The sequence below is a fragment of the Salvelinus namaycush genome, unplaced genomic scaffold, assembly GCF_016432855.1.
Source record: "Salvelinus namaycush isolate Seneca unplaced genomic scaffold, SaNama_1.0 Scaffold1017, whole genome shotgun sequence".
Lineage (NCBI taxonomy): Eukaryota > Metazoa > Chordata > Actinopteri > Salmoniformes > Salmonidae > Salvelinus > Salvelinus namaycush.
In genome coordinates this window covers 53,629-69,091 of record NW_024057695.1, presented here as the reverse complement: position 1 = coordinate 69,091, position 15,463 = coordinate 53,629, and the positions used below count along the sequence as shown (strand labels likewise).

Below are 15,463 nucleotides of genomic sequence, written 5' to 3'. Positions count from 1 at the left end.
AGCGGTCCGTAGTCCTACATGTTGACTCTAGCGGTCCGTAGTCCTACATGTTGACTCTAGTGGTCCGTAGTCCTACATGTTGACTCTAGTGGTCCGTAGTCCTACATGTTGACTCTAGTGGTCCGTAGTCCTACATGTTGACTCTAGTGGTCCGTAGTCCTACATGTTGACTCTAGTGGTCCGTAGTCCTACATGTTGACTCTAGTGGTCCGTAGTCCTACATGTTGACTCTAGTGGTCCGTAGTCCTACATGTTGACTCTAGTGGTCCTACATGTTGACTCTAGTGGTCCTACATGTTGACTCTAGCGGTCCGTAGTCCTACATGTTGACTCTAGCGGTCCGTAGTCCTACATGTTGACTCTAGTGGTCCATAGTCCTACATGTTGACTCCAGTGTTCCATAGTCCTACATGTTGACTCTAGTGTTCCATAGTCCTACATGTTGACTCCAGTGTTCCATAGTCCTACATGTTGACTCTAGTGGTCCGTAGTCCTACATGTTGACTCTAGCGGTCCGTAGTCCTACATGTTGACTCTAGTGGTCCATAGTCCTACATGTTGACTCCAGTGTTCCATAGTCCTACATGTTGACTCTAGCGGTCCGTAGTCCTACATGTTGACTCTAGCGGTCCGTAGTCCTACATGTTGACTCTAGCGGTCCGTAGTCCTACATGTTGACTCTAGCGGTCCGTAGTCCTACATGTTGACTCTAGTGGTCCGTAGTCCTACATGTTGACTCTAGTGGTCCGTAGTCCTACATGTTGACTCTAGTGGTCCGTAGTCCTACATGTTGACTCTAGTGGTCCGTAGTCCTACATGTTGACTCTAGTGGTCCGTAGTCCTACATGTTGACTCTAGTGGTCCGTAGTCCTACATGTTGACTCTAGTGGTCCGTAGTCCTACATGTTGACTCTAGTGGTCCGTAGTCCTACATGTTGACTCTAGTGGTCCGTAGTCCTACATGTTGACTCTAGTGGTCCGTAGTCCTACATGTTGACTCTAGTGGTCCGTAGTCCTACATGTTGACTCTAGTGGTCCGTAGTCCTACATGTTGACTCTAGTGGTCCGTAGTCCTACATGTTGACTCTAGTGGTCCGTAGTCCTACATGTTGACTCTAGTGGTCCGTAGTCCTACATGTTGACTCTAGTGGTCCGTAGTCCTACATGTTGACTCTAGTGGTCCGTAGTCCTACATGTTGACTCTAGTGGTCCGTAGTCCTACATGTTGACTCTAGTGGTCCGTAGTCCTACATGTTGACTCTAGTGGTCCTACATGTTGACTCTAGCGGTCCGTAGTCCTACATGTTGACTCTAGCGGTCCGTAGTCCTACATGTTGACTCTAGCGGTCCGTAGTCCTACATGTTGACTCTAGCGGTCCGTAGTCCTACATGTTGACTCTAGCGGTCCGTAGTCCTACATGTTGACTCTAGCGGTCCGTAGTCCTACATGTTGACTCTAGCGGTCCGTAGTCCTACATGTTGACTCTAGCGGTCAGTAGTCCTACATGTTGATTCTAGCGGTCCGTAGTCCTACATGTTGACTCTAGTGGTCCGTAGTCCTACATGTTGACTCTAGTGGTCCGTAGGCCTACATGTTGACTCTAGTGGTCCGTAGGCCTACATGTTGACTCTAGTGGTCCATAGGCCTACATGTTGACTCTAGTGGTCCTACATGTTGACTCTAGTGGTCCTACATGTTGACTCTAGTGGTCCATAGGCCTAGTGGTCCATAGGCCTAGTGGTCCATAGGCCTAGTGGTCCATAGTCCTACATGTTGACTCTAGCGGTCCGTAGTCCTACATGTTGACTCTAGTGGTCCGTAGTCCTACATGTTGACTCAAGTGGTCCGTAGTCCTACATGTTGACTCTAGTGGTCTGTAGTCCTACATGTTGACTCTAGCGGTCCGTAGTCCTACATGTTGACTCTGGCGGTCCGTAGTCCTACATGTTGACTCTAGCGGTCCGTAGTCCTACATGTCGGCTCTGGCGGTCCGTAGTCCTACATGTGGGCTCTGGCGGTCCGTAGTCCTACATGTCGGCTCTGGCGGTCCGTAGTCCTACATGTCGGCTCTGGCGGTCCGTAGTCCTACATGTCGGCTCTGGCGGTCCGTAGTCCTACATGTTGACTCTAGTGGTCCGTAGTCCTACATGTTGACTCTAGTGGTCCGTAGGCCTACATGTTGACTCTAGTGGTCCGTAGGCCTACATGTTGACTCTAGCGGTCCGTAGTCCTACATGTTGACTCTAGCGGTCCGTAGTCCTACATGTTGACTCTAGCGGTCCGTAGTCCTACATGTTGACTCTAGCGGTCCGTAGGTCTACATGTTGACTCTAGTGGTCCGTAGTCCTACATGTTGACTCTAGTGGTCCGTAGTCCTACATGTTGACTCTAGTGGTCCTACATGTTGACTCTAGTAGTCCTACATGTTGACTCTAGCGGTCCGTAGTCCTACATGTTGACTCTAGCGGTCCGTAGTCCTACATGTTGACTCTAGCGGTCCGTAGTCCTACATGTTGACTCTAGCGGTCCGTAGTCCTACATGTTGACTCTAGCGGTCAGTAGTCCTACATGTTGACTCTAGCGGTCAGTAGTCCTACATGTTGACTCTAGCGGTCAGTAGTCCTACATGTTGACTCTAGCGGTCCGTAGTCCTACATGTTGACTCTAGTGGTCCTACATGTTGACTCTAGTGGTCCATAGGCCTAGTGGTCCATAGGCCTAGTGGTCCATAGGCCTAGTGGTCCATAGTCCTACATGTTGACTCTAGTGGTCCATAGGCCTAGTGGTCCATAGGCCTAGTGGTCCATAGGCCTAGTGGTCCATAGTCCTACATGTTGACTCTAGTGGTCCGTAGGTCTACATGTTGACTCTAGTGGTCCGTAGGCCTACATGTTGACTCTAGTGGTCCGTAGTCCTACATGTTGACTCTAGTGGTCCGTAGTCCTACATGTTGACTCAAGTGGTCCATAGTCCTACATGTTGACTCTAGTGGTCCGTAGTCCTACATGTTGACTCAAGTGGTCCATATTCCTACATGTTGACTCCAGTGTTCCATAGTCCTACATGTTGACTCTAGCGGTCCGTAGTCCTACATGTTGACTCTAGTGGTCCGTAGTCCTACATGTTGACTCAAGTGGTCCATAGTCCTACATGTTGACTCTAGTGGTCTGTAGTCCTACATGTTGACTCTAGTGGTCCTACATGTTGACTCTAGTGGTCCATAGGCCTAGTGGTCCATAGTCCTACATGTTGACTCTAGTCGTCCGTAGGTCTACATGTTGACTCTAGTGGTCCGTAGTCCTACATGTTGACTCTAGTGGTCCGTAGTCCTACATGTTGACTCTAGTGGTCCATAGTCCTACGTGTTTTACAAGGCATTGGAAAAGCTCCCTCGTCTTTGTGCTTGAAATTGCAACTTATTGTGTGACTTGTTAAGCAAAGTTTTACTCCTGGGCTTATTTAGACTTGCAATAACAAAGGGGTTGAATACTTATTTACTCAAGACATTTCAGCTTTTCATTTTAAATTAATTAGTAAAATTCCACTTCAACATTATCCGGTATTGTGTGTAGGCCAGTGATGACAACATCTCAATTTAATCCATTTTAAATTCAGGCTTAACACAACAAAATGTGGAGAAAGTCAAGGGGTGTGAATATTTTCTGAAGGCACTGTATATATGGGGATATTTATGATTTGTTATCTGTGATGGTTATGATAAATTAGGCATTGTTGAGCGCTGTTGGCTTATGGGTCTAGATAAATGCACCATTTTTTTTCTCGCCTTGTGTTACATTTTTTATTATTTGAGTACTCGAGTTCAATATAATTATTGGCAGAACCTCAGAAAAATAGGTGTGTTCTGTTCAGAAATATGGTTTAAAATAAATACATAATTTAAAATGTTTAATTCTATTATAATTTTTAAAGACAATTGCACCCCCACTTCCAGACAGTCAGGTGCTCGTGATGTAGAGCAGTCCCTGAAGGGACTCTTCTTATCAACTGGATGCAAGAATATCATCTGTGTTCCCTTAGGAATTCAGCATTCTCTGTGTTCTCTTAGGAATTCAGCATTCTCTGTGTTCTCTTAGGAATTCAACATTCTCTGTGTTCTCTTAGGAATTCAGCATTCTCTGTGTTCTCTTAGGAATTCAGCATTCTCTGTGTTCTCTTAGGAATTCAACATTCTCTGCGTTCTCTTAGGAATTCAGCATTCTCTGCGTTCTCTTAGGAATTCAGCATTCTCTGCGTTCTCTTAGGAATTCAGCATTCTCTGCGTTCTCTTAGGAATTCAGCATTCTCTGCGTTCTCTTAGGAATTCAGCATTCTCTGCGTTCTCTTAGGAATTCAGCATTCTCTGTGTTCTCTTAGGAATTTTGCATTCTCTGTGTTCTCTTAGGAATTCAACATTCTCTGTGTTCTCTTAGGAATTCAGCATTCTCTGCGTTCTCTTAGGAATTCTGCGTTCTCTTAGGAATTCAGCATTCTCTGCGTTCTCTTAGGAATTCAGCATTCTCTGCGTTCTCTTAGGAATTCAGCATTCTCTGCGTTCTCTTAGGAATTCAGCATTCTCTGTGTTCTCTTAGGAATTCAACATTCTCTGCGTTCTCTTAGGAATTCAGCATTCTCTGTGTTCTCTTAGGAATTCAACATTCTCTGCGTTCTCTTAGGAATTTAGCATTCTCTGTGTTCTCTTAGGAATTTAGCATTCTCTGTGTTCTCTTAGGAATTCAACATTCTCCGCGTTCTCTTAGGAATTTAGCATTCTCTGTGTTCTCTTAGGAATTTAGCATTCTCTGTGTTCTCTTAGGAATTTAGCATTCTCTGTGTTCTCTTAGGAATTCAACATTCTCTGTGTTCTCTTAGGAATTCAGCATTCTCTGTGTTCTCTTAGGAATTCAGCATTCTCTGTGTTCTCTTAGGAATTCAGCATTCTCTGTGTTCTCTTAGGAATTCAACATTCTCTGTGTTCTCTTAGGAATTTTGCATTCTCTGTGTTCTCTTAGGAATTCAACATTCTCTGTGTTCTCTTAGGAATTTAGCATTCTCTGCGTTCTCTTAGGAATTCTGCGTTCTCTTAGGAATTCTGCGTTCTCTTAGGAATTCAGCATTCTCTTAGGAATTCAGCATTCTCTGCGTTGATCTCTCCAACCCCCCAGTGTCTCACCTCTGAGGAGCAGGGGTTACATCCTATTGGTCTGATATCTGAGGTTAACTTTACAGTAATACTATTGGTCAACAAGTCAACATTTGAATCCAAACAACTCAGATGTTATAAAGGTGTCTTAGATTCATTGTTCTTTCTCTTATGTTCCTGACTTGCTGTGGTGAGAAACCTACACTCATTCTTCATCTCTCCCATGACCTCTGGGCCCTGGCATTCTTCATCTCTCCCATGACCTCTGGGCCCTGGCATTCTTCATCTCAATCTGACCATGCTTAGAATAATGCCTTGTAATGCTTGTTAATGCTTTGTAAGCTAAGCTTTATGCCTTGTATGTGAATCCATTCATTTGACAAAGTAATTAAATACACTTGTATTTAGAATTCCGTTCAGACATTTCTTCACGGTCTATTGCTGTAACTCAACAATTGTGTTATTGACTGTATGTTTGTTTACTCCATGTGTAACTCTGTGTTGTTGTTTGTGTCGCACTGCTTTGCTTTATCTTGACCAGGTCGCAGTTGTAAATGAGAACTTGTTCTCAACGAGCCTACCTGGTTAAATACAGGTGAAATAAAAAATAAAACTGTAGTCTCTTGCATATTGCTATTTATCGTGATGGAGTCAGATAAACATTTTAATAGGCTAGTCTTATTTACGAGTCTCGTGTGTGTGTGTGTGTGTGTGTGTGTGTGTGTGTGTGTGCGTGTGTGTGTGTGTACTGTATATATATATACTGTATATACACATCAAATATTACTTCACTATAGTAAAATAGTCTGAGGTACTCACTCTGTACTTGTACTTAAAGGGATAGTTCGGGACTTCCCCAGAGTGTGAGAAACTTGTGGATATCTTTTTTATGTCTCTGCATCCAGTTTTGTGAGCCAATGCTAACTAGTGTTAGCGCAATGGCTGGAAGTCTACAGGAACAGCTAGCACGTTAGCCGTTCCCATAGACTTCAAGTCATTGCGCAAACGCTAGTTGGCAACTTCCTTCAACCTGAACGCAGAGACATAAAAATGGTATCCACAAGTTCATCTGAATCTGGGGAAGTAGACGTAGGACCTCATTGCCAAAATCCTGAACAATCCCTTTAAGGGTGACTGTGACGTTTTCAAAAGGGTCATATTAGTACCAAGTAAACCATGTCCCTTTTTCCTTCCCGTCTCCCTACCAGGTCCTTTCTCTTCAGTAAGGACGGCAACCCCAACAAGCGTAACGTTCACAATGAGACGTCCCTCCATCTCCTCTGTATGGGCCCCCACATCCTAATGGGGGAGGGGGCTCTGCAGCCGCGGCTGGCCCGGCCCGAGCTGGACGAGATGAAGAGGGCAGAGTGTCTGCAGATCATCCTGAAATGGACCGGAGCCAAGCTGGACCGGGGAGAGTATGAGAACGCCAACGTCAACGCTACTGATAACAAGAAGAATACATCGCTGCACTACGCAGCCGCCTCAGGGATGAAGAAGTGTGTTGAGGTGCGAACCCCGACCCCTTAGCCCTACCCCATAGACACAACTCATAGCCCCTACCCCTTAGACCTACCCCATAGACACAACTCATAGCCCCTACCCCTTAGACCTACCCCATAGACACAACTCATAGCCCTGCCACATAGACACTTCTCATAGCCCTTAGACACTTCACATACCCCTTAGACACTTCACATACCCCTTAGACACTTCACATACCCCTTAGACACTTCACATACCCCTTAGACACTTCACATAGCCCTTAGACACTTCTCATAGCCCTGCCCCATAGACACTTCTCATAGCCCTACCCCTTAGACACTTCTCATACCCCTACCCCTTAGACACTTCTGCTAGGCACTTCCCATAGCCCTTAGACACTTCTCATAGCCCTGCCCCATAGACACTTCTCATAGCCCTACCCCTTAGACACTTCTCATACCCCTACCCCTTAGACACTTCTGCTAGGCACTTCCCATAGCCCTACCCCATAGACACTTCTCCCCATAGCCCTACCACATAGCCCTACCCCATAGACACTTCTCCCCGTAGCCTTACCCCATAGACACTTCTCCCCGTAGCCCTACCCCATAGACACTTCTCCCCATAGCCCTACCCCATAGACACTTCTCCCCGTAGCCCTACCCATAGACACTTCTCCCTGTAGCCCTACCCCATAGACACTTCACGTAGCCCTACCCCATAGACACTTCTCCCCGTAGCCCTACCCCATAGACACTTCTCCCCATAGCCCTACCCCATAGACATTTCTCCCCGTAGCCCTACCCATAGACACTTCTCCCTGTAGCCCTACCCCATAGACACTTCACGTAGCCCTACCCCATAGACACTTCTCCCCGTAGCCCTACCCATAGACACTTCTCCCCATAGCCCTACCCCATAGACACTTCTCCCCGTAGCCCTACCCATAGACACTTCTCCCTGTAGCCCTACCCCATAGACACTTCTCCCCGTAGCCTTACCCCATAGACACTTCTCCCCGTAGCCCTACCCCATAGACACTTCTCCCCGTAGCCCTACCCCATAGACACTTCTCCCCGTAGCCCTACCCCATAGACACTTCACGTAGCCCTACCCCATAGACACTTCACGTAGCCCAGTTAAATAAATAAAATAAAATTCCTGGTGGTGTGAGGTCACTTCCTCTATGCAGTCTTCTGCTGGCCCTTCTTTCCAATCAGAGACTTGTGGATGTGAGGAATTACACCTCCTCCAGCGATGGTGGCCTTGATGAGTGAGTCCAATTCCTCATCTCCGCGGATGGCCAACTGGCGGATGGCCAACTCATCTACGTGCATCCATCTACATTCAAAATGACCACACATGAGCTTGGAAAATATTGTACGGTGTAAATGTTTCCCCGTAGACCTACCCCATAGACACTTCTCCCCGTAGCCCTACCCCATAGACACTTCTCCCCGTAGCCCTACCCCATAGACACTTCTCCCCGTAGCCCTACCCCATAGACACTTCTCCCCGTAGCGCTACACCATAGACACTTCTCCCCGTAGCCCTACCCCATAGACACTTCACGTAGCCCTACCCCATAGACACTTCTCCCCGTAGCCCTACCCCATAGACACTTCTCCCCGTAGCCCTACCCCATAGACACTTCTCCCCGTAGCCCTACCCCATAGACACTTCACGTAGCCCTACCCCAGACACTTCTCCCTGTAGCCCTACCCCAGACACTTCTCCCTGTAGCCCTACCCCATAGACACTTCTCCCCGTAGCCTACCCCATAGACACTTCTCCCCGTAGCCTACCCCATAGACACTTCTCATAGCCCTACCCCATAGACACTTCTCCCCGTAGCCTTACCCCATAGACACTTCTCCCTGTAGCCCTACCCCATAGACACTTCACGTAGCCCTACCCCATAGACACTTCTCCCTGTAGCCCTACCCCATAGACACTTCACGTAGCCCTACCCCATAGACACTTCACCCCGTAGACCTACCCCATAGACACTTCTCCCCGTAGCCTACCCCATAGACACTTCTCATAGCCCTACCCCATAGACACTTCTCCCCGTAGCCTTACCCCATAGACACTTCTCCCTGTAGCCCTACCCCATAGACACTTCACGTAGCCCTACCCCATAGACACTTCTCCCTGTAGCCCTACCCCATAGACACTTCACGTAGCCCTACCCCATAGACACTTCTCCCCGTAGACCTACCCCATAGACACTTCTCCCCGTAGCCCTACCCCATAGACACTTCTCCCCGTAGCCCTACCCCATAGACACTTCTCCCCGTAGCCCTACCCCATAGACACTTCTCCCCGTAGACCTACCCCATAGACACTTCTCCCCGTAGACCTACCCCATAGACACTTCTCCCCGTAGACCTACCCCATAGACACTTCTCCCCGTAGCCCTACCCCATAGACACTTCTCCCCGTAGCCCTACCCCATAGACACTTCTCCCCGTAGCCCTACCCCATAGACACTTCTCCCCGTAGCCCTACCCCATAGACACTTCTCCCCGTAGCCCTACCCCATAGACACTTCTCCCCGTAGCCCTACCCCATAGACACTTCTCCCTGTAGCCCTACCCCATAGACACTTCACGTAGCCCTACCCCATAGACACTTCTCCCCGTAGCCCTACCCCATAGACACTTCTCCCCGTAGACCTACCCCATAGACACTTCTCCCCGTAGACCTACCCCATAGACACTTCTCCCCGTAGCCCTACCCCATAGACACTTCTCCCCGTAGACCTACCCCATAGACACTTCTCCCCGTAGACCTACCCCATAGACACTTTTCCCCGTAGCCCTACCCCATAGACACTTCTCCCCGTAGCCCTACCCCATAGACACTTCTCCCCGTAGCCCTACCCCATAGACACTTCACGTAGCCCTACCCCATAGACACTTCTCCCTGTAGCCCTACCCCATAGACACTTCTCCCCGTAGCCCTACCCCATAGACACTTCTCCCCGTAGCCCTACCCCATAGACACTTCTCCCCGTAGCCCTACCCCATAGACACTTCTCATAGCCCTACCCCATAGACACTTCTCCCTGTAGCCCTACCCCATAGACACTTCACGTAGCCCTACCCCATAGACACTTCTCCCCGTAGCCCTACCCCATAGACACTTCTCATAGCCCTACCCCATAGACACTTCTCCCTGTAGCCCTACCCCATAGACACTTCTCCCTGTAGCCCTACCCCATAGACACTTCACGTAGCCCTACCCCATAGACACTTCTCCCTGTAGCCCTACCCCATAGACACTTCACGTAGCCCTACCCCATAGACACTTCTCCCCGTAGCCCTACCCCATAGACACTTCTCCCCGTAGACCTACCCCATAGACACTTCACGTAGCCCTACCCCATAGACACTTCTCCCTGTAGCCCTACCCCATAGACACTTCTCCCCGTAGCCCTACCCCATAGACACTTCTCCCCGTAGCCCTACCCCATAGACACTTCTCCCCGTAGCCCTACCCCATAGACACTTCTCATAGCCCTACCCCATAGACACTTCTCATAGCCCTACCCCATAGACACTTCTCCCTGTAGCCCTACCCCATAGACACTTCACGTAGCCCTACCCCATAGACACTTCTCCCCGTAGCCCTACCCCATAGACACTTCTCATAGCCCTACCCCATAGACACTTCTCCCTGTAGCCCTACCCCATAGACACTTCTCCCTGTAGCCCTACCCCATAGACACTTCACGTAGCCCTACCCCATAGACACTTCTCCCTGTAGCCCTACCCCATAGACACTTCACGTAGCCCTACCCCATAGACACTTCTCCCCGTAGCCCTACCCCATAGACACTTCTCCCCGTAGACCTACCCCATAGACACTTCTCCCTGTAGCCCTACCCCATAGACACTTCTCCCTGTAGCCCTACCCCATAGACACTTCTCCCCGTAGCCCTACCCCATAGACACTTCTCCCTGTAGCCCTACCCCATAGACACTTCTCCCCGTAGCCCTACCCCATAGACACTTCTCCCCGTAGCCCTACCCCATAGACACTTCTCCCTGTAGCCCTACCCCATAGACACTTCTCCCCGTAGCCCTACCCCATAGACACTTGTTCCCTTAATCCCCTTTCCCTTAGGCCAGGGCTCTCCAATCCTGTTCCAGGAGAGCTACCCTCCTGTAGGTTTTCACTCCAACCTGATTTAAAAAAATAAACTGCTAATTATTAGAATCAGGTGTGCTAGATTAGGCTTGGAGTGAACCTATAGGACGGTAGTTCTCCAGGAACAGGGTTGGAGTGAACCTATAGGACGGTAGCTCTACAGGAACAGGCTTGGAGTGAACCTATAGGACGGTAGTTCTCCAGGAACAGGCTTGGAGTGAACCTATAGGAGGGTAGTAGTTCTCCAGGAACAGGCTTGGAGTGAACCTATAGGAGGGTAGCTCTCCAGGAACAGGCTTGGAGGGAACCTATAGGACGGTAGCTCTCCAGGAACAGGCTTGGAGTGAACCTATAGGAGGGTAGCTCTCCAGGAACAGGCTTGGAGTGAACCTATAGGAGGGTAGCTCTCCAGGAACAGGCTTGGAGTGAACCTATAGGACGGTAGCTCTCCAGGAACAGGGTTGGGGTGAACCTATAGGACGGTAGCTCTACAGGAACAGGGTTGGGGTGAACCTATAGGACGGTAGCTCTACAGGAACAGGGTTGGGGGAGCCTATAGGACGGTAGCTCTACAGGAACAGGGTTGGGGTGAACCTATAGGAGGGTAGCTCTCCAGGAACAGGCTTGGAGTGAACCTATAGGACGGTAGCTCTCCAGGAACAGGGTTGGGGTGAACCTATAGGACGGTAGCTCTACAGGAACAGGGTTGGGGTGAACCTATAGGACGGTAGCTCTACAGGAACAGGGTTGGGGGAGCCCTGTCCTGGGCACCTGATCTGATCTGATCAGATTTCACAACAAGGAAAATCTGTCTTGTTGATTTTCCTCGAACATCTCATATACAGGTAACTGCCAAGATAAAGGAAACACTAAATGAGGGACACAAAGTATATTGAAAGCAGGTGCTTCCACACAGGTGTAGTTCCTGTGTTAATTAAGCTATTAATATCCCATCATGCTTAGGGTCAGGTATAAAAATGCTGGGCTGGCCATTATTTTGTCTCCCTTGGCTATGTCCCCATAGAATGACAATGCCCCCCAATCCAGAGGACACGAGTGATCACTGAATGGTTTGATGAGCATGAATACGATGTAAACCATATGCCACGGTGGCCGTCGGTCACCGGATCTCAAACCCAATGTAAACCATATGCCACGGTGGCCGTCGGACACCAGATCTCAAACCCAATGTAAACCATGTGGCCCTCGGTCACCAGATCTCAAACCCAATGTAAACCATATGCCACGGTGGCCGTCGGACACCAGATCTCAAACCCAATGTAAACCATATGCCACGGTGGCCGTCGGACACCAGATATCAAACCCAATGTAAACCATATGCCACGGTGGCCGTCGGTCACCAGATCTCAAACCCAATGTAAACCATATGCCACGGTGGCCGTCGGACACCAGATATCAAACCCAATGTAAACCATATGCCACGGTGGCCGTCGGACACCAGATCTCAAACCCAATGTAAACCATGTGGCCGTCGGTCACCAGATCTCAAACCCAATGTAAACCATATGCCACGGTGGCCGTCGGACACCAGATCTCAAACCCAATGTAAACCATATGCCACGGTGGCCGTCGGACACCAGATATCAAACCCAATGTAAACCATATGCCACGGTGGCCCTCGGTCACCAGATCTCAAACCCAATGTAAACCATATGCCACGGTGGCCGTCGGACACCAGATATCAAACCCAATGTAAACCATATGCCACGGTGGCCCTCGGTCACCAGATCTCAAACCCAATGTAAACCATATGCCACGGTGGCCGTCGGACACCAGATCTCAAACCCAATGTAAACCATATGCCACGGTGGCCGTCGGACACCAGATCTCAAACCCAATGTAAACCATATGCCACGGTGGCCGTCGGACACCAGATCTCAAACCCAATGTAAACCATGTGGCCGTCGGTCACCAGATCTCAAACCCAATGTAAACCATATGCCACGGTGGCCGTCGGACACCAGATCTCAAACCCAATGTAAACCATATGCCACGGTGGCCCTCGGACACCAGATCTCAAACCCAATGTAAACCATATGCCACGGTGGCCGTCGGTCACCAGATCTCAAACCCGATGTAAACCATATGCCACGGTGGCCCTCGGTCACCAGATCTCAAACCCAATGTAAACCATATGCCACGGTGGCCCTCGGTCACCAGATCTCAAACCCAATGTAAACCATATGCCACGGTGGCCGTCGGTCACCAGATCTCAAACCCAATGTAAACCATATGCCACGGTGGCCGTCGGTCACCAGATCTCAAACCCAATGTAAACCATATGCCACGGTGGCCGTCGGTCACCAGATCTCAAACCCAATGTAAACCATATGCCACGGTGGCCGTCGGACACCAGATCTCAAACCCAATGTAAACCATATGCCACGGTGGCCGTCGGTCACCAGATCTCAAACCCAATGTAAACCATATGCCACGGTGGCCGTCGGACACCAGATCTCAAACCCAATGTAAACCATATGCCACGGTGGCCGTCGGTCACCAGATCTCAAACCCAATGTAAACCATATGCCACGGTGGCCGTCAGTCACCAGATCTCAAACCCAATGTAAACCATATGCCACGGTGGCCGCATGTCACCAGATCTCAAACCCAATGTAAACCATATGCCACGGTGGCCGTCGGTCACCAGATCTCAAACCCAATGTAAACCATATGCCACGGTGGCCCTCGGTCACCAGATCTCAACCCCAATGTAAACCATATGCCACGGTGGCCGTCGGTCACCAGATCTCAAACCCAATGTAAACCATATGCCACGGTGACCGTCGGTCACCAGATCTCAAACCCGATGTAAACCATATGCCACGGTGGCCGTCGGACACCGGATCTCAAACCCAATGTAAACCATATGCCACGGTGGCCCTCGGTCACCAGATCTCAAACCCAATGTAAACCATATGCCACGGTGGCCGTCGGTCACCAGATCTCAAACCCAATGTAAACCATATGCCACGGTGGCCCTCGGACACCAGATCTCAAACCCAATGTAAACCATATGCCACGGTGGCCGTCTGTCACCAGATCTCAAACCCAATGTAAACCATATGCCACGGTGGCCGTCGGTCACCAGATCTCAAACCCAATGTAAACCATATGCCACGGTGGCCGTCGGACACCAGATCTCAAACCCAATGTAAACCATATGCCACGGTGGCCGTCGGTCACCAGATCTCAAACCCAATGTAAACCATATGCCACGGTGGCCGTCGGTCACCAGATCTCAACCCCAATGTAAACCATATGCCACGGTGGCCGTCGGTCACCAGATCTCAAACCCAATGTAAACCATATGCCACGGTGGCCGTCGGACACCAGATCTCAAACCCAATGTAAACCATATGCCACGGTGGCCGTCGGTCACCAGATCTCAAACCCAATGTAAACCATATGCCACGGTGGCCGTCTGTCACCAGATCTCAAACCCAATGTAAACCATATGCCACGGTGGCCCTCGGACACCAGATCTCAAACCCAATGTAAACCATATGCCACGGTGGCCGTCTGTCACCAGATCTCAAACCCGATGTAAACCATATGCCACGGTGGCCCTCGGACACCAGATCTCAAACCCAATGTAAACCATATGCCACGGTGGCCGTCTGTCACCAGATCTCAAACCCAATGTAAACCATATGCCACGGTGGCCGTCGGTCACCAGATCTCAAACCCAATGTAAACCATATGCCACGGTGGCCGTCTGTCACCAGATCTCAAACCCAATGTAAACCATATGCCACGGTGGCCGTCGGTCACCAGATCTCAAACCCAATGTAAACCATATGCCACGGTGGCCGTCGGTCACCAGATCTCAAACCCAATGTAAACCATATGCCACGGTGGCCGTCTGTCACCAGATCTCAAACCCAATGTAAACCATATGCCACGGTGGCCGTCGGTCACCAGATCTCAAACCCAATGTAAACCATATGCCACGGTGGCCGTCGGTCACCAGATCTCAAACCCAATGTAAACCATATGCCACGGTGGCCGTCAGTCACCAGATCTCAAACCCAATGTAAACCATATGCCACGGTGGCCGTCTGTCACCAGATCTCAAACCCAATGTAAACCATATGCCACGGTGGCCGTCAGTCACCAGATCTCAAACCCAATGTAAACCATATGCCACGGTGGCCGTCAGTCACCAGATCTCAAACCCAATGTAAACCATATGCCACGGTGGCCCTCGGTCACCAGATCTCAAACCCAATGTAAACCATATGCCACGGTGGCCGCCTGTCACCAGATCTCAAACCCAATGTAAACCATATGCCACGGTGGCCGTCTGTCACCAGATCTCAAACCCAATGTAAACCATATGCCACGGTGGCCGCCTGTCACCAGATCTCAAACCCAATGTAAACCATATGCCACGGTAAGAAAGGACAGACAGACGAGGGCCCATGGCAACCAACAAAACGGCAACGGTGACGTTGCTGATGTACACGAGAGCGAGTTTTTAAGTCCCTGCGACGCGGGCCAGAAAGAAGAAAACAACCCACGCCAACCACGAACCAACCGAGCAGCGAAAAGCACAATCCTCTCCGTTACCCTACCACCCAGCCCCCCCACTTTCAAGGCTCCTCCCCTGACTCCCTAGCCCTTGCAACGACTCCATACCCCCCGGTCCAGCTTGGCTC

The 15,463-nt window shown here is 49.8% G+C and overlaps 1 protein-coding gene across 1 annotated transcript in view; it reads left to right on the top strand.

Moving 5' to 3' along the window:
- The window catches only part of LOC120035299 (ankyrin repeat and IBR domain-containing protein 1-like), a 39,572-nt gene that overhangs the window by 17,398 nt on the left and 6,711 nt on the right, over positions 1-15,463 (top strand). Inside the window, exon 3 of the mRNA XM_038982085.1 lies at positions 6,350-6,650. Coding sequence (XP_038838013.1) covers positions 6,350-6,650 — 301 coding nt within the window. The remainder of the gene's footprint in view (positions 1-6,349; positions 6,651-15,463) is intronic.